At 42.1% G+C, this 23,988-nt stretch overlaps 1 protein-coding gene across 4 annotated transcripts in view; it reads right to left on the reverse strand.

The window, feature by feature from the left end:
* Window positions 1-7,275: 7,275 nt before the first annotated feature.
* The window catches only part of CDK6 (cyclin dependent kinase 6), a 105,923-nt gene continuing 89,210 nt past the window's right edge, over window positions 7,276-23,988 (reverse strand). For all 4 annotated transcript variants that reach the window (XM_081833861.1, XM_081833863.1, XM_081833862.1 and 1 more), the window contains exons 6-8: window positions 18,393-18,443; window positions 10,511-10,646; window positions 7,276-9,362 (exon numbers count right to left, since the gene is read on the reverse strand). In XM_081833861.1, the coding sequence (XP_081689987.1) occupies window positions 9,216-9,362; window positions 10,511-10,646; window positions 18,393-18,443 (334 nt within the window). In that variant the 3' untranslated portion in view covers window positions 7,276-9,215. The remainder of the gene's footprint in view (window positions 9,363-10,510; window positions 10,647-18,392; window positions 18,444-23,988) is intronic.

Raw genomic sequence — 23,988 nt, forward strand, 5'->3', positions numbered from 1 at the left:
AAGGTGAACACATCATTCAAAAATAAAAAGCAGTACTGGATCAGAAGAATAAAAAGTGGAAAAACTGTGACCTTCCACATGTTGCTGGACAAATGCGAGTTGGAGCCTGACAACATCTGGAGAGCAACCCCTGTCCTAGTAGATCTAAAGAGCATGGGATAAATCATTATTATTTAAAAATGCAAGCCCCCCACCATATAAATTCAGCTCTCCTGAATGTTACTATGTGATTACCAGTCAGTGGCAACAGGATTTGTAAGGAGGCCACTTTGCAGGGTGGCGAGTCAGGGCCCTGGCCTCTCTGCTGCTGACTCCACCATCAAAGTGGCCCTCCAAGGCTTAGGCAGGGCTTTAAGTGCTTTCCTTTTTAGCTAGGAGAACAATTTGTTAGGAACTTACAAAGGTGCCTTATTCTGCTTCAGACCATTAGCCCATCTAGCCCAGGATGGTCTACTCTGGCAGGCAGCTGCTCTGCAGGTTCTTAGGCAGACTCTTTCTTGTTCAACTACCTACGGTTCTTTCAAATGAAGATATCCGAGACTGAATTTGGGACCTTCTGCATGCAACGTGTTGCCTCTACTGCTGCACCAATACTCATTTTGCTGTATATCAGAACCTACCAGGGTATACTGTTAGCATCTGGGCTCTGAACAAGGTGTGGAGGGGTGGGAGCCTGTGGCCCTCCAGATACTGTTGCACTTGAACTCCAATCAGTCCCAGCCAGCATGGCCAATAGTTAGGAAAGCAACATCTGGAGGGTGACAGGTTCCTTTCCCTCGCTCCAGGGAAAACAGGATTTCCTCCTGCAAATGCAAAAACCAGGTTAATGAGAGAACTGAACACCTTATGTGTTTCAGGTTTGATCTGAAATGGCTTTGGACAAGCTCATTCTAAAGTGCCTTATGAAAACGCTCGAAATGCTGAACAGCACCAGTCAAGACTATTCATTGGTACCTTCCATTAACTTATACATTGTGCTAGACACAGTGCAAGTAGGTTTAAAAACATAACCTACAGGTGAGCCTAATCATGCTTACTCCCAGGTGAGGGAGGGTTAGAACTGCAGCCTTAATCTAGGATGCCATTATGCTTTTACAGCGAGGAAAAACGAACCCCTCTGTATGAAAGTTCCAACACACACATTATATTAATGTGGAAGTGTCCCTGGGTTTTGATTCCATGTTGTGAAATACGTTTAAAGTTATCATGTCACACCGTGCAAGAAAGGTAAATTGCTATGGAATCACTTTTGTTACTAGATCCAGAGCTTATATAAAAAAATAGTTTGAACAAGTCATGCCCATGGATTCAGTCTCTTTTTACCATACGGTTTTTGCATTTATTGCCTTAGAAATACAGCTGCTCTGCAGGTTCTTAGGCAGACTCTTTCCTTGTTCAACCACCTACAATTCTTTCAAATGAAGATACCCAAGACTGAATTTGGGACCTTCTGCATGCAGTACAGAAATACAGTCTTTTCCCCATTAGCACCACAATTTCCCATAGCCTTAGCATCCGTTAATCATTAGCTTTCAAAACTTACTAAAATCCTGCTCTATCCTAATGAAGGTTTACCCAAGGTTTTTGCTTACTTGGCTACTTTTAAGTTTTTATAAATGAGTTCCTCCAAAGTTATATGGAGTTCTTGTACGCTTGCTTGGTCATGCATGGCTCCCCACTGCTACTTTACCTCTTCTGCTAATTGTCAAGAATTAACTGAACTAATTTCCCAAAGTGTGCATTGGTTCCCCTTGTGGCAACCCATTGGAAGTGACAGAAATCATGTTTGGGGACACAGCACCCCTCTGCATGCAAGAGATGCAATATGTATAGCGCTAACTGCTGGATAAATCCCCTCGAGGAAAAGCAACCCAAATACATTGGGAACAAGTGATTAAGTAATAAATGCAGCTTGTCTGCACAATACCTTGTATGTTTCTCATTATTGTACTTGGGGAAGGGCTATAGCTTAGTGGTGGAGAGTCTGCTTTGTTCCAATCTCCAGCGTCTCCCAAGGATGGCTGGAACAGACCGTTGTCTGAAATGCATAAAGGCACTGCTGAGTCAGTGTAGGCAATACAGAGCTGGATGCACCAATGGTCTGACTCAGAATAAGGCAGCTGTCCATGCTGGCGACCCTCCTTTCCTTGCTCTTGTGGTGAGCCAATTTTTCTCTTCCAAGGTTCCAGCATGGGTCCTTGCAGGCAGCCCATCAGTTCCTCCTGACCCTCATTGATTTCAGTTGCTTCCTGGTCAGGGCTCTCTTTGATTTGACAACAACCAAATTCTGGCTCTGCTATGTGGCTTTGTAGTTCTCCTCCTAAGGCAATTTTTGTCACTATTCTTGGGTCTCTCTGCCTGCCAGTCTTCTAGCTTCCTCATCTGCCTGCCTTTCTTTTTACTTGTTGCTCCTACCCAATCTTGCCCAGTCTTCTTCAGGTGAACTGTTCCCCAAACTATGCTCAGCTATACCTCTGCTGTGCTACATTTCTATGGCTCTTGCTTTCTACATTCTGCCTAGGCCCTCCTATGGGATTTGCCCCAGTGCACCATCACAACTCTAGCCTCAGTCATGATGGGACTTCTACTTTCATTTGCCCACATGCTTTGCTACCCATACTAACAGGACATGCACAATACTGTTTTTGCATAAACAGGTTATATAATTTCCCTGCACGACCTCCATGCACTTTTCTACATTATGTTGTTCACAATATAAATACTAAGAGGTGTGGCTTCATGCTAGTGTGAAGAACGTTTTTTTAAAGCACAGTACTTGGAGGGGTTTCAGTGGGTTGTAGTTGTGCTTAGGATTAAAGTGCTTGACCAAATTCAGTAGCAGGAATAGCAAGTGACTACTACAGAGCAAAATCCCAAAAACGTGTGAGGATTTACCTCTCCTGAAGTCATCACAAAGCCAGCAGTTCTCATTGACTCATAAAAGAGGACCTTTGCAATTACCGTATTTTTCGCTCTATAACATGCACCCGACCATAACACGCACATAGTTTTTAGAGGAGGAAAACAAGAAAAAAAATATTCTAAACGAAACAGTGGATGTATGATTTTTGTGGTTCATGCTGTGGCCACAGACATGTGATCTGACAGTGAGTTTGGAGTAGCCCAATGCAAAAATCCTGAGGATCCATGTGGATCCATGCTTTGTAACCACGTTTTAAGTGGGGAGGGAAGGAAAAGCACTCAAGGGACAAGGAGCACATGTGGGGGGTGGAGAAGGATGCTGCTAATAATGCAGGAGAGGGGTTTAAGGGGAGAAGGAGCACGCATGGGGTGTGTGGAGAAGGATGCTGCTAATAATGAAGAAGAGGGGTATAAGGGGAGAAGGCTCCTCTCCTCTCCCACTTTGCTCCTTTAAAGCAAGCAGGCTCTCTGTCCCTCTCTCCACCCCACTCAGTGGCTCTTCTCCCACTTTGCTGTTTCAAAGCGAGCCATGGAGGAGGGAAGGAAGGGGAACCATGGGTCCTTTGCTCACGACTGCAGCAGATCCCCCCCCCCCGCCACCCGTAGGCATTCCCTCCATAACACGCACAGACATTTCCCCTTACTTTCTAGGAGGAAAAAAGTGAGTGTTATGGTGCAAAAAATACAGTATCTGAACACCATCGGTTCAGAGCAAATGAATAAAAATGGCAAAAAGGTACATTGCTGGGAATTCGCAACTTAAGCATTCATGGACTAGAACCTGTAATCAGAGGGTACCCCAGGAATAGTCTTTCCCCTACATTTTGATAAAAATGGGTTGGACAGAAGTAGCCATTTTGCAAAGAGCCCTTTGCTGACAATGAAAGTTTGGAATGTTATATGCTAGGAAACGGCTGAACCTCACTGAACTGCTGATTCTCACTGAACCAGACATTTGCAAGCATTTGTGGCAATATGCTGAACAATATTATGAACAAGGGAAGTTGGCAACATTGGGCAGAATGCAGAGGGAACGAGCAACACAAGCACAGAGCTATATGCTAAAATCTTATTAATTTCATAGAGTTCTAGGTCAAGGGTGGCTAACCTGTAGCCTTCCACATGCTGCTCAGCTACAAGTCCCATTATCCCTGTCCACTGGCCAGGCTTGATGGGGACTTTAGTCCAATATCTGGAGGCAGACAAAGGACACAGGCTAGCCACCCATTCTCTAGGTATACCTACTGTGGACAGTGTCCACTGCCTTCCAAAGCTCTGATCTCAACATTGTATCTCTACAGATATAGAATACCTGAAATTATGTCCCAATACCAGTCAATGAAATTGAGTGGGGTGGGATGGAACTAATTAACACCCTGTCCAAAAGCAGAATATGAGAGAGCATCTGACAGAAAGTACTGGTAGAGAATTTCTAATCCACATATTGTACTAGCGAATCTCATCCAAACTTCAGTTCAAACAGAACAATACTAATTAGAAAGGTTTCACGTAGCAGACACCGCAAAAGCACTGCATGCTTTTGTATTCACTTTCGTTTAACACAGCAAACACAGTTAAAATGCCTGACCTTTTAAAGCATAATGCGCATTTTATGACAGGTATGTATCTATATAGAAGTCCTGATAATGTTTGTAAGTTTGCAGGGAGACGTTATCTTTTAACTAGAAAACTATCACAGCATATCTAATTATTCCACCTTTTAAAATAGGCATTGTTTCTAGCAGCCAAGAGATTTGTCCTTTGTACAAATAAAACATTATTCTAAAACAAGTATCTTATATAAATATAGAAACGGAGCACAATACATTAGGCAACATGACAATAGATTTTGGCAAATGAAAATGCAGGTGGACAATCCAAACAAGGCTGATCTATGATACCAAACAAAGCAAAGAGCCAGTCTGTGACTTCTGCTAACCCAAGCAGCTGACCTAAATGATATGAGAGCTTCAGGGTATGTCCTTCCAATGGGGCAGAGGATGTTGGTGTACAGTACAACATAGCCTAGGGCTTTATGCCTCGGATTGCACACTGCACATGCTTAAGTAGTCAGAGCCTGTGTTGACCTATCCCACCTGCATGGCAAATGGCAAGAACCATGTAGCTGATGCAATATCCCACAAAATTTATTGAACAGTCTGGGTTCACAGGGATGTCCTATCCTGCAAAGTATTTTTCTTTTCCCACAGAAGAGTCCTCCTGAACACCCGCTTTGGTGCTATAGATCCCACTCCAGAGAGCTGTTTGGTGGGCTTGGCGTGTACAGCAAGGGGGGCTGATTCCTTTCCATCTCATCACAACTGCCTGAAAAACTGATCCTAAGACACCAGGGAACCTTCCAGTGCAGCATAAGGAACTGCTGCCAGAAGTGGAAAAAGCAAGGAGCCCCACTGGTCACCCCAAGCCCTTGTGCGTTCTAGAGGGGCTCTCTGGATTGGGGCCAAAGATTTTAACTGGAGGCAGGAGAGCTTCCTATGCAGAGGTGCCCTAAGCATTTATAGTTCCATTCCTGTGCTGAATGAACAGATATGCACAAAGTTACATATCCCAAAGCTTACAGAGGTCCATAACATATTTTGTGGCACCTGGTATTGCGGGGGGGGGGGGGCACACTTTTAAAGGGGATAGTCAAACAAAAATATAAGCAGCTGAATGACAGGATTAATATGCCAGTAACCAGGGGTACACTGGGAAGTATGGAAAGGTTCCTTCTCTAATCAGGGACCCAGGAAACAGCTTTATACCAGGTCAGGCTATTTGTCTATTTAGCCTGCTCCCATCTATGTTGGCTGGCAGTGCTCTCCAGAGTTGCCAGAGACTGGACCAGAGACTCTCCATATGGAAAGATCGTGCTCTGTCCCTGAGCTATGGTGTCTCCCCAATCCTCTCTTGGGCAGCTTGGTTACACCTCAAACATGGCAGCAATTTGAGTAGACTAGAAAGAGACTGAGGTTGGCGACTGGTCACACAAGGTGCTTTTGCATCTAGTAACTGTGAGATGGTGGGACTTGACATGACCTAAAGTCATGACATCACTATGCCCTGTGACTACCATAAATCAACTATTAGCAGGTTAAGTTTTAGTGACATGCTGCTATGGATACTATGACAAATGGATGATTTCAGCTTCTGGAAATTAACTTTTAGATGTGTTGTTAAGTGGCAGAAAACTTCCATAGCATAGCATTCTTTTTTTTTTACAGTGCACCCCCAATAGTCCTTCCCAGATGCAGGTGTACTTTGATTACGGAAAAAATGCAGGTCCTGGAAAGTGCTAATTTGGGCTGTAGGCAGATAACATTTTTTTCAGAGATAAGAAAAACAGTATCATAGAGATAGTGGCACTCATGGCTACATACATTGACTGATTTTTGTAAAAGGTGTTTTGATCATAGACCTTTGGCTTATAGGAACATAAAAAAGGGATGCTTCCTTCAAAATTCTGGAAATGTGCACCACCTAGTGGCAGCACTCAGAATAATTTCACACCTCGCCAATTGCATCAGTGGGACTTATGAAAGGATAGTTTGGTCCTGGGAGCTTAATTTTTTATAGTTCTGAATGCCATCTGTATGGGGCAGGGCGTGATCAGGCCTACAGTGGGGATTTTTTTTACCCCTTTACTCTTGCAATGTGATATTGAGTAAAATCAAAACCCCACCGCACAGTTGTTGTTTGTGCCAATAGCACCTTCCCTTGTGCCCAAAAAAGCAATGGGGGCCGAGGGGGCAATTTTAGTCAGGATCACACCATGGGATGTTGGTGGTAGAAAAGGGTCATCCCCTCCCCTTGCTCTGACTGGGCATCTATGTGCCCACTACTTAAAGACTAGGAAAATTAAGCATGCAAAGTGAAGCTACACACTGCACCTAAAGCAAACCTTTTGTGCCATGCGATGCTCAGGGCACACCCAAAAGAAAGCTTTCTCTACACTTCATTTGAGGCTTTAGGGCAAAGGATGAGCAGCAGCACCTGGGGGGAAAGTCCACTGCGTTGGAGAATTTTTCAACACCAACATCCTTCCATTTCCCTGCTGCTGCATGGAGAATGCACCAGGAAATGTTGGAGGAATCTCCTACAAGTGAACATGCAAGGACAAAAGAGTGGCTGATACAGTTCAGGGCCAAATTACAAGTGACCTTACCAGCATAGTTCTGCCCTTGAGTATAGGTCCTCATATCCAGTGCTGGCCTCCCTATTCTGATTGGCAACCAAGCATGGGGCTAGCGGGCTTTAACCCTATGTGCTCTCATTCTGATCTGGATCGGGCTTCCCTGCACTTGTAATTTGAATTCCAAAGAAAGGTCCCATTTAAACAGATTTGGTGGGTGGGTGGGGAGAGCCCCACTCCAGATTGGGAATGCAAAGGGTTAAAGCCACCTGTCCCCATGCTAGGGGTCTAATACTGGTCAGTCTGTCCCCTGGGAGAAAATTGCACCCAAGGACAGAACTACCCAATTGTCCCATAGAGTTCGGCCCCCAGCAAATTGAAATGACAAAAACAAAAACAAAAGGATGGGTTAGCACAGCATTAATTATTGTGTGTGTTAACAGTACTAGCCATCAGTTATTTCCAACAGCACCTATCCCTCTGGTTGTTGCTGTTGTTACAGCTGTAACATATTTGGGCAGTATTTCCCTAGAGTTACATCTGGATCACTACAGTAGAACCAGGCTAGGAGTACATCTCTCGTGGATTAAAAATATTTCATCAAAACCATACTACAAAAATAAATTTTCTTTTTAAAATTCTATTTTTTTTAAAAAAACAAAAACCCTTAAAACTAAAATATATACAAAATTTAATGTAACATTTAAAGTATTTGTGATAAGGCAGCTAGGTGAATTACTGAATAAAGCTGGCTGGCATGTTTGGCAGAGAAAGCAGAGCAAAGCGATAAATCTAAACGGTGATTCAGAAGGGCTCCTCCTGCTTCACGGTGTAGAAAAATAAAATATCCTAAATTACATGAAATGTAAAGGATCTGAGGTTGATATGCAGGGACAATTTGTGCACTCCAGTGCCTGAGGTTTATTGTGGGTAAGGCGTTCAGTGTTTGTATGTTAAGCAATGCTGTAGCGAGCGCTTGGCTCCTAACAACACAATCCTATGCATGCTTCCTCGGAAGTCAGTCCCACTGTGCTCAATGTAGCTTACTCCCAGGAAAAAGCACACAGGATTGCATCCTTGCACTATAACCCTATACCTGTCAGTTCAAAAGTAAGTCCCACTGAGTTCAATGAATCTTACTTCCAGGTAAGTGACAATAGGATTGTGAAGTCAGATTTGTTCTCCAAAGACAGGGAAAACATTTCAGCACGTGCTTTTCATTGTTCGCTGAAAATAATATGGAGGTAATACTAAAGGAACACTTGGTTTTTCGTATACCCATTTAAGCATGTTAACTGGGCATGATAGATGTCGGAAATGTATCACTGCTGAAGATGTACAACAGTATCATGAAAGGATGAATAAAGAAGTTACACTTTGCGATGACTGACATAATAACATCAGCAGACTAGAGAAGTGATCCTCACATTCTTTTTTTTAAAAGAAACCCCACCTTTTCCCTTTTCCATATGTGCACAATCTTGTTAATAATACCCTTGTGCATTAAGCTACAGACACAAGTTATTATGAGTAGCAACAAAATGCTATAATTATCATCTCATGTTTCCTATCAGGGAAGGACATTCCTGTGTGATTACAATAGCCAGATGTGTTTGTACACATTTCTCTTAACTGCAGGCTGTATAGAGGTTCAGTATTTTCAATGTCATTCTTTTAAATATTGCTTTTAAGGAAGTAATTTTCTGAAATCATTTTTTTTAAGCAAAGCAAACAGACTATCACCGTTAACTCCAAAGGAGTACCGAATCAGACTTCAGCACCTAGACACCGAGGTTAAGTCAGGTTTTGGTAGTGAGACTGGATTTCTCTAATCCATGACGGCACCATTCAATGTAAGGAAGAAGAAAATGGCAGCAAAAACTGGTCAGCAGCTTCTCTTCACCTGGTGATCCTCAGGTCAACTAAACAAACATCAAGCCACAGAGGGAGTCATTGGAAACCTTGACTCTTGCATTTGCTTTGATGAAGGCAACTTGGTCATTTTCCGAGGAGAAGCAGGTCATCATCCCAAAGAAGCACTCAGACAACGCATAGAGCCTCTGGGGAATAACCTTCAGTCAGACAGCTATGGTTTTTTTACCCTCAACGGTGACCTTATCATCTACATTTTGTTCATCTGTAAGTTGGACCTCAAGCAGCCTTATGGTGTAGTCATCTCAGTGGAGTTTTGAAGGGATGACAAATCAGAGTTTGTATTCTCCTTGCATTTCTCCAGATCATGAAAATAAGGGTGAGATAAGGCATCGTAAGCTGATATTCTCTTTGTGGGGTTGAATGCCAAACATTTCTGTATGTAGGGAAAATGAGACAATAATAACAAATTAGAAGTGGAGTCTAAGACAACAGCAAGGCTCATCTTATGATACTGTCCCTTAAAAGCTTAGCAAAGAATGGCAGCAGTTCCTTTATTCCGATTAAAGGAAAATAATGGAAAAACTGAGGTTTCGTGCCCTTGCTTCCAACCCAGCCGCAATCTACCATGAGGGAGAGAAACACTATAATTATTAATATCCAAAATGAGCAGAAAAGATTTTAACACACTTCATTTATACTCCTATTAATTTCATATACAGTGGTACTTCGGGTTAAAGACGTTTCAGGTTACAGACTCCGCTAACCCAGAAATCCAGTAGTGATGTATGGAAGTGAGAGCTGGACCATAAAGAAGGCTGATCGCCGAAGAATTGATGCTTTTGAACTGTGGTGCTGGAGGAGACTCTTGAGAGTCCCATGGACTGCAAGAAGATCAAACGTATCCATTCTTAAGGAAATCAGCCCTGAGTGCTCACTGGAAGGACAGATCGTGAAGCTGAGGCTCCAATACTTTGGCCACCTCATGAGAAGAGAAGACTCCCTGGAAAAGACCCTGATGTTGGGAAAGATGGAGGGCACAAGGAGAAGGGGACGACAGAGGACGAGATGGTTGGACAGTGTTCTCGAAGCCACAAACACGAGTCTGACCAAACTGCGGGAGGCAGTGGAAGATAACAGTGCCTGGCGTGCTCTGGTCCAGGGGGTCACGAAGAGTTGGACACGGCTAAACAACTAAACAACAACAAACCCAGAAATAGTACCTCAGGTTAAGAACTTTGCTTCAGGATTAGAACAGAAATCGTGCTCTGGCGGCGTGGCAGCAGCTGGAGGCCCCATTAGCTAAAGTGGTACCTCAGGTTAAGAACAGTTTCAGGTTAAGAATGGACCTCCAGAACGAATTAAGTTCTTAACCTGAGGTATAAAGCATATTGCTTTTTGTTTGGGTCACGCGATACTGGCAGCAGCTAGTTTCTAAAGCTTCAGTGTAATGCTGTACTGTCTTTAACACTGATTGGGAGCCGCCCAGAGTGGCTGGGGAAACTCAGCCAGATGGGCGGGGTATAAATAATAAATTATTATTATTATTATTATTATTATATATTCAGTGGAGCAGACACTTACAAGCAGCAAGTCTTTGCCTAGTTCATCAATATCAGTTACGAAAAGCTCAATGGGCTGTGGATCTCTAGCAGGAAAAGCATTCCTTGGGAGGGCAACGTCACTGGGCCAGTCCTCTTCTTTAGGAAGCCCAATTGCACTGTGCAAGGAAGAGAGGAAGAAAGAATCAGGCATTTAGCTCCAAGAAAAGCACCACTACATACTGCTTCATTCACACCCCTGCGCTTCTTTTTCACTATCTGATGACATATCTCACCCACTTGAAAAATGCACTTTGTGCCACACCCTGGCACTATCCCTCTACAGCACACTTCCCCCAAACTGGTGCCATCGCTGATGCAGCTGATGCTAATCATGTGAGATCTCGCACACTCAGCAAGACCTCACACGATTTCAGCTGACGCCGGCTTCTGCGCTGGAGCAGGTGGGGTGTCCGCAGGGCTGTCGCCTTCGGGAGCTTCTGCTGCCTGAAGCAGCTGATTCAGTCTGCCTAGTGGCTGAGCCAGCTGTGCCCCCCAAAATCCTCCATCCTCTACTCCCAAAGTTAAAAGAGCAAAAGCCAATTATAATTCAATGGGGATCACTCCAAGGCTAGTGGGTTAGGACTGCAGCCAGAAAAACCTCATGTATCAGGATATATCAGAGTTTGCTTATTATCACTGTTCTTATTTTTCAGTGGCATTGCAGCTTATGGCCACATAAGGGGAAACATACAGGTGTCTGTACCCAAAGAGATTAGAATCCAAAACAGACAATGTTGAAAAACAACAGAGAGAGAGAAGAATGGGAGATCCCTGCCTGGGAATGTAGGCAAATGCAGTTACAAATACTGTACCTAAAAGTTTGATTGCAGTTGGGAATTAAATGGACAAGGCAGAAGGTTTAAAAAACAGGGCTGCAGGCAGAAAGCAAGGGAAGCAGGGGTCCCTGATGGACGCCTCATTGAGATATTCAGCTGTCATTTCATACCAGATTATAAGCAAAACTGGCATTTGCAATTGAGTTTAGTATTCCTTTGAGGCACAAAGCCACGTGGAAGGCCGGGAAACAAGAAGGAAAAGTTTGTGTTGTGCCACAAGGCGGCAGCACTGCTCTAGTTTCCCAGGAACCGTTCTTTTAGTGAGCGTGTCTAGTGAAGCTGTTACTGTATCTCAAGGTGGAGGATTCTGCAGGTGTCAGGAGTGCTGATTTTGGCTACCCAATAACCACAAGGCACAGGATAACCTTGCAGATCCCGCCTAGTGCTGAAGGTTGATTTTGTTGTGACCGTTGTGCAAACTCATAAGTCTTGCATGCATGGTTTACTAGCAAATTAAACGTACAGTCAGAAATAAAAAAATAGCTTTCAACTTCCTCTGTTGCAACTGTCTTTATCATAGCAGCTTTATTTATGTCAGGTTTTTTTAAAAAAAATCAAACCTACACTAATGCAGAATTTCCCCAGTAATATTTAAAATTCCTCCACAATGTAATATAAAAACACCCCGGGATGGCACATAACATCAACTGAATGTCCTTATAACAGGATTAGCCGAGAGGCAAAAGAAGCACAGGGAAAAACCAGAGGATACAAAACACACTAGATGCTGGTATCTTATTAAAGCCCAGCCCGGAAGAGAGAGGGCGGCCCAGGTAAACTGCTGGGAGGTTTTGAATGGGATATAAGTGAAAATAACTAAAAATGAAATCAATACAAAATGAAACAAAACTATAACCACAATTAATGGGAGAGGAAAGGTTGTATTCAATGCATTTTCCCCACTAGAAATGTCACAAATAGTTTGCATTGGTCCTACTCAGAGTAGATCCTTTAAAATCCATGGGCACAGCTAACAGGGTCATTAATTCCAGTAGGTATTTCATTATTTTTATTTCATTATTTTATTTATTGAATTTATTTACCACCCTATGTGTCAGGGCGGTTTACAGAAAAAAATATTCTCTGAATAAAACTTAATTGAATACAACCCCAATACTTTATCAGCTTATTATTTTAGTTTTCAGTAGAGGTTGAGCAGGTTTACCATATAAAGGCTTAAGTATTTGCATATACATTAACTGGATGCCGAGTGATGCCATTATTTATTATTTGTTTTCTTCTTCCCTCTCCATTCTTGTCTCCTTTTGTGTTGTATTTCACATTCCTATTAAGATTTGAGTTTTTGGACAGGGACTGTCCTTTCTTTCTTTCTTTCTTTCTTTCTTTCTTTCTTTCTTTCTTTCTTTCATACACACACACACACACACACACACACACACACACACACCACACACACACACACACAGAGTAAGTGCCTAATAATAAGAATACTTACTATTATTAGCATTTATTCATCATAACATAATGTACCGTATTTTTTTAGGTGACTGACAGTGAGTTACTTCAGCTTCCCACAACTGCTATTTTTAAATATCACACTCCCAGGACTGACATACATGATGGCAGCTACATGCATGTATCCCTGAAGTGTGGGGCAATGCAAGATATGCAGTCAACATATAGATATCATGTTGTTTCTTACAGATACACAAAACACATGACCTAACCGCAATTCATGTAAATATATATGAATCAACACCTTGAGAACTAGTTACAAATAAATAAAAAATACAGTAGTAAATAGTGATGACCAGTGATGTGGGCAAGACACCTTTCCAGCGCTTATTTCTCCACAGAAAAATTCCAGGTTTCATAAGTTCATTAGTCACAATGAATGGCTGTCAAATGCAAATACAGTATAAAGTGAGGTTGGCCATTTCTAATTATTTTGCTATGCTTACTAAATGCAAGTAATGTCAACATACTAAATCAGAATACACTCTAGGGGATCTGATAATTTTTTCTGATGCAAACTGAACATTTTCCCATGCAAATTTCCCTATACAAATTATCCTAATGTGCATTCTAATTTCCCACTCAAATTTTCCCAGAAAACCAACATCACTGATGATGTCAACACCTATTGCAACGGAAACTGCTTCCACTCGAATGTGCTCAGGACCGCAGTCCTGGTATTTTTACAACACTTTTCCTAGGTGCTCAACACATTTGGTTGTTCAGCTGCCCTTCTGCCCATGTATGAGAAAAATAAACAAACGGTATGGGAAAGCAGCAGATGGATGGAGGGATGGCCCTTCATCACAGCTGGAAGTTGGGTCAGATAGCCTTTTGGTCCAGCCCAGCCCTTGGATTCTATAATCCCAAATAAACTTTACAATTACCCTGGGAATTACAGCGACCACTCCTACTTGCTACTTCTTGAACTACTTGGTGCACTTCCCTTGGTTCTATAAGAAACATCACAAAAAGAGCAATGAGAGGCGAGGCAGAAATGGCTCTCGCTTAAAGCGTTGCAGGAAACTGTAGGACAAGGAGTTGAAACAGCACAGAAAGCATTACACAACAGTTTGTCTCGAGGAGGTGGATATATACAACCAAAGTGGAAGCTCTGTTTCCTCTCACATATCCCATTGCAAAGAGAAAGGAGCTGCTTCTTACCTTATGCTTTGCTTTACCTCTTTTTATGCCTTGCACCTGTGTAAGCATAGCATTTCCATGGATAACATACTCCAGGGATGGGCAGGCTTTAGACTTGCAGAATCTACTTTTTTTTTCTAGAATCCCAACCAGACTCGAGTGCTAAAAGCGCTTAGAATTAAATTATTCAGAGTCCAGAAATTTGTTTTGAGCACCAGAACTGAACCAAGGCCACAGTCCTTCTGTACAGAATTCTATTCCTGCCCCCTCTCTTTAGAAAGCGGGGAGGACTAATTTTGTTGTCGACATTATTACAGTATTTATTTATTTAAAAGGTTTCTGCTCTGCCCTTGATTAAAATGATCCCAGAGTGAGGTACAATATAAAAGGAATGCATAATCAAACCTGGGTTATATAAATCAATATAACATTAAAACATCAACATCAATATTTGTTAAACAGCTCCGATTCAGGAACCCTTGTCAACATACTTCAAAGCACCCAGAGATCTCCCACTTAGAGCCTGATCTATCTTCTGCCCATTCCTGGTCCTACTCCAGTCCGCAGAAAACAAATCGTGATGTATGTGCCCCCTTGGAGATGCAAGCAGCATCTTTGTGCTAGCAATTAGATTTTTGGGGCTGCCTGTTGTGGAAACAGAAAAGTGCTACTAAGCTTATTCTGAAGCAAGAGAAATGCTAGAAATAGTAAAGTACAGCTGGAACAGAGACTTGGCCATTTCCCTGCCGCTGCAAGAAGACTTGCAATAATGAATGTCTTGTGGCTGCTCAAGTTGGCATAGCATTTTCTCTTTCGGATTCATGGGGAAATTCTTTTCCACACAGGTAATTGCACCCACTAGAAACAAATAGAAAAAGCTGTTTTCTGGCTGCTCAGCCATGTCCTGGCTCATTTCCCCCACCAGAAATGTCATAAATAATTTGTATTCTTTATTTTTTAAAAAAAGGATTGCAGCCATGCTTCTTATGCCATGAAAAAACGCACAGTGCACATATCAAAGCATTCTTTATCTAGTAAAGCCATATATAAATGAACTGAAGGGATCATTCCCAGCGCCAAAAAGACCAAACCACTGAAGGCTGACTTTTTCTAGACTGCGCAGGAAAAGCTATTCAGGGGCATGACAAATTAGCCATGCTGATGAGTCATATACAGTGGGGCAGAGCACACAGGAAATGGAAGCCAACTTGGTAAAGACAAAAACCAGCTATTGAAATCGTGTTGTCCAAAATAAAAATCTCCAGAAAACGATACAGTTTTAAAATTGGACAGTGATAAGTTTGGCAAAAGCACTGTTTGACTCTTTTCTAAAAAGCTCTTTGAAAAAGTGGCTTTTCAGAACTGAATAAATTGGTCTGGAGAAAATAAGATTTCCTTTCCTTGCCATGATCTTCCAAAGGTGTAGGGAACCTTTGGCTCGCAAGATGTTTCTGAATTACAACTCCCATCACCCCTGGCTATTGGCCATGCCTGCCTAGGGCTGACGGGAGTTGTAGTTCAGCTGCCCAACCATATGCCCATGGGAAGCCAAAAAGCCAACAACAAAAGGCCATAAGTTTCCCAGCACTCTTCCATTTGTATACTCCAGCAACAAGCACCCAGAAGCATGCTGCCTATGGTACTGGGGGTAAAATCTAGCCATCATGACCAGTAGCATTGGTAGCCTTAAAAGGTAGAGGTACCCCTGACCATAAGGTCCAGTCACGGATGACTCTGGGGTTGTACACTTATCTTGTTCTATAGGCCGAGGGATCCGGCGTTTGTCTGCAGATAGCTTCCGGGTCACGTGGCCAGTATGACTAAGCCGCTTCTGGTGAACCAGAGCAGCGCACGGAAATGCCGTTTACCTTCCTGCCGGAGCGGTACCTATTTATCTACTTGCACTTGATGTGCTTTCGAACTGCTAGGTGGGCAGGAGCAGGGACTGAGCAACGGGAGCTCACCCTGTTGCGAGGATTTGAACTGCGGACCTTCTGATCCACAAGTCCTAGGCTCTGTGGTTTAGACCACAGCACCACCCGCATCCATTAGTAGCCTTATCCCCCTGCAAATCTGAAGCCATTCAAGCCAGTTACTGTCACTATATCTTGCAGCAGCTGCTTTCCATAGTTTAGCCATGTACTAGATGAAAAGAATGTCCTTTTATCTGTCTTGAATGTTCTAACATTCAGTTTTGTTGAATGGACCCCGGGTTCTACTATTATGCGTTCTCTATCCAGTTCCTCAATACCATGCATTGTTTTATGCTAAATAAATAATCAATAAATTCAGATATCTCCTATTATATCCCCCTTTACTTACCTTTCTCTAAACTAAAGCGCCCCAACATACTGTAGCCTTCTCAATATACTGGAATATTGCTGACAGAATATACAGAATAGCGCTTAAATAAAAATGTTACTAAACTGTCAACAGTAAGAAATAAAAAATGTAAAACTGAGGTTGGGAAGAATATGAGCACAGTAAAGAGCAGGAGCTTTTTCTCCCTTTCACCCTCTTTCTTCAATGCATTCAGTGGGCATCTACCCATCTGATGCATGCTGTAGAAGTCTGCTGCATGTGTGGATCTGGAGCATATATGTTTTAACTTTTAAAATATCCTGTGTTTATGTTATGTATGGGCCACTCTTTTTTATTTTTAAATATTTCCGGTGATATATCGCCACCCTGGGCTCTTTTGGGAGGAAAGGTGGGATATAAATTTAATAACAAACAAACAATCCCCAACAACCCAGGCTTCCTTGCTTGATGGTTAAAAACAACCATTGGTCATGTTGCCTGGGCTGGTGCACATTCTAGTAAGAAAGACTACATAAAAATGAACATAAGAAACAGAAAGGAGAGAACGAAGAAGTCAGTGCTTAGAGGCTTGCACACTAATGCCTAGCAGAAGCTTAAGCTCCCTGTTAATACAGTGTTTGTTTTTATTCTCCATCCTGAGTTTGCCGAGCATCACTTCTCTACCATTCATGTCTGCAGTTCATGCATGCAGCCGCTCTTCAAGACTGATGACCTATGCTATCCATAGCTTGGTCATTCTTCCACAGCTGAAGAAAGGGTTTCCTAAAAAGTGTGTTAAAAAGGCATCGGGAAGTCTTTCTTTTCATTTCTGCAGGTTGTTGTGCCAAACAACGGAGAACTCTAAGTAGCAGACTAGAGCAGAAGCTACTTGCCTTTCAATCCCAATTTTTAAAACACTATACTGACTTAACTAGGGGAAACAAATAGGATTTTAAAATATGTATCATAAAATAAAGTCCCATTTTGACTACAATGGTATCAAGCAGCGGACCACTGCAGTGCCAAAGGGGATTAATTTAATTTAATTATTAAAATTGTATCTTGCCCTTTCTCCCAAAGGAGCCCAGAATTTCTATTATTCAATAGGAGCAATCCTCCGTAAACTGTCCCAAGACTGGGTACTCCAGTGCCAGTTGCTGCAGTGGTACAAACTATTATCTGCACATAAAGCAGTGATGGGGAACCTGTAGCCTTCCAGATGTACTCGGACTCTTCATTTTCCCAACCCCTGACTGCTGGTGAGGCTGGCTAGGACTGATAGGAACTGGAGTCCAGCAACTTCTGGATGGCCGGAAGTTTCTCATCCCTTATATAATGCATGCACAGGAGACGGCCTGGCTACAAGGGATGAAGGACCAGCCAGTATGCAGCTACCCATCTTTGCAGGCCAATTGGCTCACATCAATTTAAGTGCGGAGATGGGGGAATTGCCTTCAGGCTTACAATCTAAAAAGGCAAGGAACACAAGGTAAGGAGAATGGATGGGAAAGGAAGAGAAAGGAGACCACATCACAGTTATGCCATAGTATGAAACAAAAGCAAAGAGATTTGATGGATGATCCAGTGCTGCCTCTGCATAGCAGGTTAGGGTACACCTAGAAAAGAAATACAGTGTACAAAAATTCCTGAAATTGTAAGGCACTAGGGGGAAGCCTTGCCACTTTATGAAATTAAAAAGCAAGAAGACTCAATACAATTGTAGGATGAACATTTGATTCCAGAATTGTGGCACTTCTCATGGAACACAGACATGGAAGAGACTGCTAACATGTTTGTTCTTAAAAAAATGAAATAATAGAATTTCACTAAGTGGGGAGGGGGATTTGCACTGCTGTCACCAACATCATTAAAGACAATAGGCAACAGATGCTGGTGACATTCCTGTAGTGACATTCTATAGAGCAGTCAATCTGAAGAAAGGGATTTGCCCCTCCTATAAAAAAGGCATATCTAGTGCTTGGAAAGTAAGATAGAAGTTTTATTTAGAAGGGCAGTATCTGGACTCAGCAACAGATGAATGATTCCTGTGCACTTATTGCACTAAAAATTAATTGTGTGAAAAAAATGCAGGAAGCTATTACTTACTCAAAGATTTTTCCTAGCTGATCAACATCCGAGTTTCCACGAAAAAGTGCCCTGAAAAGAAAAACAGAAACACCTTCTGTAATTGAAGTAATTTTTTTAAACATCCTTCATCTAGCTTTCCTATGTATTTCCCAGTCTTGGCTGCTTTAGCTTCTTCAGTGTCTGACCAACCAAAAGAATACATTTTGAAATCCATCCAACATATGCTAGCTGCGGGGTTTGTTGGACCCTTCTGTCAGTTCAGTTGCTTCCCACCACTTGGAGACTGTAAAAATCAATGCTCACTGAGAGAGAAAAAGCTGGTTGTTAGAATCCACTCTTCCCAAACCATTTCCAACATAATATTTTTCTCCCAAGTGAGAGCTGAAAAGTCTTTTTAAAAAGAAGCTCTATACGTGTCTCATAAGACTAAAACAAATGCTTTGGGTTTAATAGTGCCACTGACAGCAACTCCATAAGTTGTGCATTTGAAATGAGTAGAGCTACATTCCATGTACAAGCCAATGTCAGGGCTATTCCTTATCCAAACAATAGAAACAAAATTAATTGTGAATATGAGGAACCTGTTTATGTCTTCTGCAACAAGGAAGCCACATGCATTAAAGGTAGAAAGCCTATTTTTGCAAGCCTTATACTTAGTTCCTTAAGAATGACTCATCCTGAGCCAGGCATGAGTATCAAAGCATTTTCAACAGATTAACTCATTGGAAACCACCTCACAGCATGACAAAATCCACCAAGTATGTACAATAGGAAAGGGAAACTAGTGTTTAGGAGAAAAACAAGACCTCCCATTTCTAATCCAAATACACTACGGAGAGCCACGTGGGACCCTCTAGAACTGCCAATACAGCAGCCTCAAATTCTGGGCTGGAAGCCAGAGATGAAAACCAAGAGAAATAACTTCCAAACACAAATATCTGGATTCTGTCATTGTTAGTACAGTATAGCCAGCTAAGATGGTAGCTGCCTCTCGTGATGTTCTTACTTTCTCCACAATCCAGCATCAAATATTTTCGAAAGAGCGTTGCAAATTCACTCATATCACCCAATTAAAATGTCTGCTTGTGGTCGTCAACTTTCCAATATTTTTGTCACCTTCAAGGAAATGACAGGAACTCCATAACAGCATTCTTTTTTTTTTTAACCCACCACAGTCCAATGACTATGTAAGCAACTCACTACAGAATTGTAAGATGGAAGAATTTATAACATTTTTATTGAGGAACAACTGCTTTTATTTGCCAAGATGTGTGTGGTTCTATTCTGTGGTCTGTAAAAAAATATTCCAGGTTATGAAGAGGGTGAATTAGACAGGCAGCAGTGGGGTTGGCTTTTCTCTATTTTTATTTCCCCCTCCCTCCGTGAACAGCCGTCTGATCCGGACATTCTCATCCCAGGACCAGAGGTCTCAATACTGCTTGCCTTGGTTCCTGCCCCACCGTCAGACACCCTGCCAATCACCCTCCAGGGCCACAGGATTAGAGGAGGTGACACTCCAGGCAGGAGCTTCAATGCCACCAGCAAAGTGCTCAACTAGCTACTTGAGAGATGGGAGAAGCATGTGTAAGTCAAGTCCTGACAAAGAACCAGGAAGGGGTGGAACCTCCAGCTCCTCTGATAAGCTCTCAGTCTGAACAGGTTTATTACTGAAGCAACAGCTCCAAGCTCAACCTTCCTGAACTGTGGAAACCAACAGCAACACAATGAGGAATGATGGTAATATGACATCTGAAACAAAACAAAACAAAACAAAACAAAACAAAACAAAACAAAACAAAACAAAACAAAACAAAACAAAACAAAACAAAACAAAACAAAACAAAACAAAACAAAACAAAACAAAACAAAACAAAACAACAAAACACAGTTTTCTTAACTAGCTCTGAGCAAGACATCTTTGGGATCAGCTGCTACCTGACCTTAAACTGGTAATGCCTAGAATTGAACCTGGAACACTCTGCATGCAAAGCATGGGCTCTACCATTGAGCTATGGCCCCTCTCTACTGGATTAATCTAGCCTCCATAAAAACAGCGTTAAAACTGAATATTTAAAACTGAAACCTCCCATTATGGGGAGGAACCACCAAGCAGAAACAGATGTACCCAGCAAACTGCAGCTTATATCCTGGGAACATGTGATTTCCCTAGAACTGACACGCTTACTGAATGCGGGTGTCTGGATCTTCCACAAAATTAAATAATGACAGCACAATGTCAAATACCCTAGTTTGCTTTCCAGTAGAAGGTCTTTGTGTTTTGACCCCAGGGAGTCCAAATGGCAGGCAAGGAACTAGCAGATGTCACAGCCCCAAAGTGAGATAATCTCACAAAATCCCTCTCTAATGTTGCTTGGGCTCTCCTCAGTTCTGTTTTTGTGCTGTACACAAAAATGCAAAAAAATGCAAAAATTGGAAAGCACCCTGCAGAATACCTGTAAACAATAATTGGCTGAAATGTGAGGGATTGCTTTGAAAATAAAATCCTCAATATTTTCAGCATCTTGAGATACAGCCTCGTTTTTACAGCTCTAAACCAACCATGGGGAAAATTTTTCACAAGCCACAGCTGACAGCACTGCATAATTTGGGCCCATTTTGAGTTACTTCTAGTCAAATGCAAGCTCCTGAAATGAGCTCTGCTTGGCTCCAGGCTGCCTCTCTGTGAGCATGAAACTTCTCAGTGTGGTCAGATACTTCTTCCTCTTCTTTCCTTTCAGTTACTATGTCTGTGCAAGTGGATGTGAGACACAGTGCAGGAGGAAGTTCATCTGAATGTCGCTATTAAGCATGATTACAAGCAAACGTTATTTCCTTACCAAAAATAAAAAAATATGACTCGGCCACAGCTAGATGGGGGGAAACTTCTATTGAACGTGTGCTTACTTCTAGAAATAGGCCTACCATTTTGTAGGTGTCAATATGAGTTTAATCTGAAATGGCACAAAAAATTACCACAACATCCAGCACATTGAAATGGCAGGAATCTGATAGTGTTAAGTTTGCATCTGAGCGCAATGTGACCAAGTCCAATTGCAGTAGGGCACAAAGCTGGAAAGTATCATAGAATTACGGTTAGAAGAGACCCTAAGTATACAACCCCTTGCAATGCAGGAATTACAACTGAAGAATCCCTGGCAGGTGGTCATTCAACCTCTGTTTAAAAACTACTAATGAAGTTCACCAGTTCACCACCTCCCAAACTGGTTTCTTGATTCTAATGTCTTTAAAGATTTTTGGTTTTGGTGGTGGTTATGTTTTCAGTGATGTGCTTCCAAAAGTCAAATGAACAAGGTCTGCTAACCAAATCCCAGTAGGTAAATTTCCTTGGCAGACATGGCTATTGGTACAACCCTGGCTGTAAGGCATAAAAGTATAGGTAAACAGCCAAAACAACCTTCTCAATGCCAACCTTCTTATAGATTGTGGAACATTATGTTATCACCCAGAAATGAAGTATTATATATCTGTTACAGATAAATGTCCAAACAGCAGAAACTGTCTATGATCCCATTTGCATCTGGAGAATATCTGAAATTATGGACTCCACATAGCCTAGTGTAGGTCTGCATTTTGGACATTCAACAGATGCATGAACAATTGTCACCCTTCCTTTGTGATTGGCTACAGCCTTCACGTTACTGCAAACGCTTAAAAACATTCACTGTTAAGATATACACTTTATATTTGCCTTTCCCCCTACATATACATATATAAGCGGAAGTAGAGTTTATAGCCAGATGAGCTGTTGCTGGAACAGGAAAGAGTTGTCTGAGATACTATTATCCAGAATAAAGTGAATGTTGATACATACCCATGAGGCATACATACACAATCTCTTTCAGAAGCATGATTTATAAATAATAACAGCATAGTGCATAGTCCAGAAAGCTACCTCAGCCATATGTAAAAAAGCTTGGAAGTATCCAGTGGCTTCAAGCTCAAGAAATACAAGACTTGCTGGGGTGCAAAGCAGAGTTATTACTGAGTTATTTCCATAGAAAAACAGATATTGGAGCCATTTAATAATGGGAGGTGGTTGGAAGATACATTCCAAATCAGGGATGAACCATGCTGCCTGGAGTTGATGAGAGGTGGAGTTCCATAGCCTCTGGAGGGCACCATGTTAGGACTTGTCCATGCTTCTGCTTGTCCTGTGCCTAGAACCACTTGTCCCGTGCTTTCTAAGGATGGTTCCAAGTGGTTTTTCCCTTCCCCCACTGCCTTCCCCCAAGAAACCGGCTCTTTTGCGCTAAATCAGAACCAACAGCAATCTGGTGAAAACTCAATTGCTGTTTGTTTCGATTCAGCACTAAACCACATGTTTTCTCCGGGGAAAGTGGTGGGGCAATTGTGGGTGTGGATGAGCCCCTAGTTACATCTGGACAAATTTTACTACATAAAAAGCTGAAGATCTGCAAAGGCTCTGGTTTCAAGATTAAACCTCTTCATGAGACCCACATACTCAAAGGACTGTCTTGCCACACATGCTCCATATGAGGATATATGGGGGTGGTAGCCCTGAGCACTGTCTGATCATTACAACTGTTGCTGGGGGAATGGCTTTTTCTATGTGGAGTGTCAGACCCTGGAATGCACTGAGGTAAGAAAGCCCGTTTTTTGCAAGATTTTGGAAAGGGTGCAATGCATTTTTATGTCAACAGACAAGCGACTGACTGTGATTCTTAGTGGCTATTTTGGCTCAGCTGTGTTCTATTTAATTTTAGTTTTGCTCTTTGATTTATCCTGTTCTCATGCATATAGTTTGTATTCTTTCTTGAGCACTCTGAGCTGTTGAAAAAAAGTGGCTTATAAAAAAAAAATAGAGACAGACAGACAGACAGACAGACAGACAGAAAGGTTGATTCACATGGTCAGATTTGAATCAAATCCATCTCACTGGGTCACTCCAGTGTTTTGTTTGGCTTGTTCTTAGTTCAATTTATACTGTGGTGTGCTAGAAAATGTACAAACCTCACTGCATGCTGACTGGTAAGTGGAGAAGCTAATGCAGAAATCAAACGACAGCTTTACTGGGCATCCATTTTATAAGGAAACATTGGGGTTCTTAGCTCTCATTCTGCCATTTGCAAAGGGTCATATGATTTGTTCTAGAGAGATGTGGGAAGCTGGGAGGTGACAAAGAATACAGACACTGTATTTTTATGTCAACCCTTTCAGTAGGTAATGAACCTTGAAACAAGATAAGGAATCCATGAAGATTATAGTCAAGTCTGCTTAGATTCCGCTTCCCTTCTAAGGGAGAAATACTTTTTTAAAAAAAATCAAAGAGTGAGATTACACACCTTGGCCATTATCCAAATGAGCTACTTACATGCGCAATAAGGAATCTTGTAAGGCTGAAACTTGCTTTGTAGTTTTACTGGTGCAGCTCCTAGAAGCCGATGCAAAAAGCTGTGATTCGGTTTTCAAATCTTGTTTGCCTTTTCACCAGGTAATGTGGAAAAGAAGGCTCTAGTTGCACCTGTGGTTCCCTTACCAGTATGCAATGACTCTTCTGCATTACGACCTCATTGGGAAGGGATGGGGAACATGTGGTTCCCTGGATGTTGTTGAACCCTAGCTCCCATCATCC

Source organism: Podarcis erhardii, assembly GCF_964252035.2.
Source record: "Podarcis erhardii genome assembly, chromosome: 12".
NCBI lineage: Eukaryota > Metazoa > Chordata > Lepidosauria > Squamata > Lacertidae > Podarcis > Podarcis erhardii.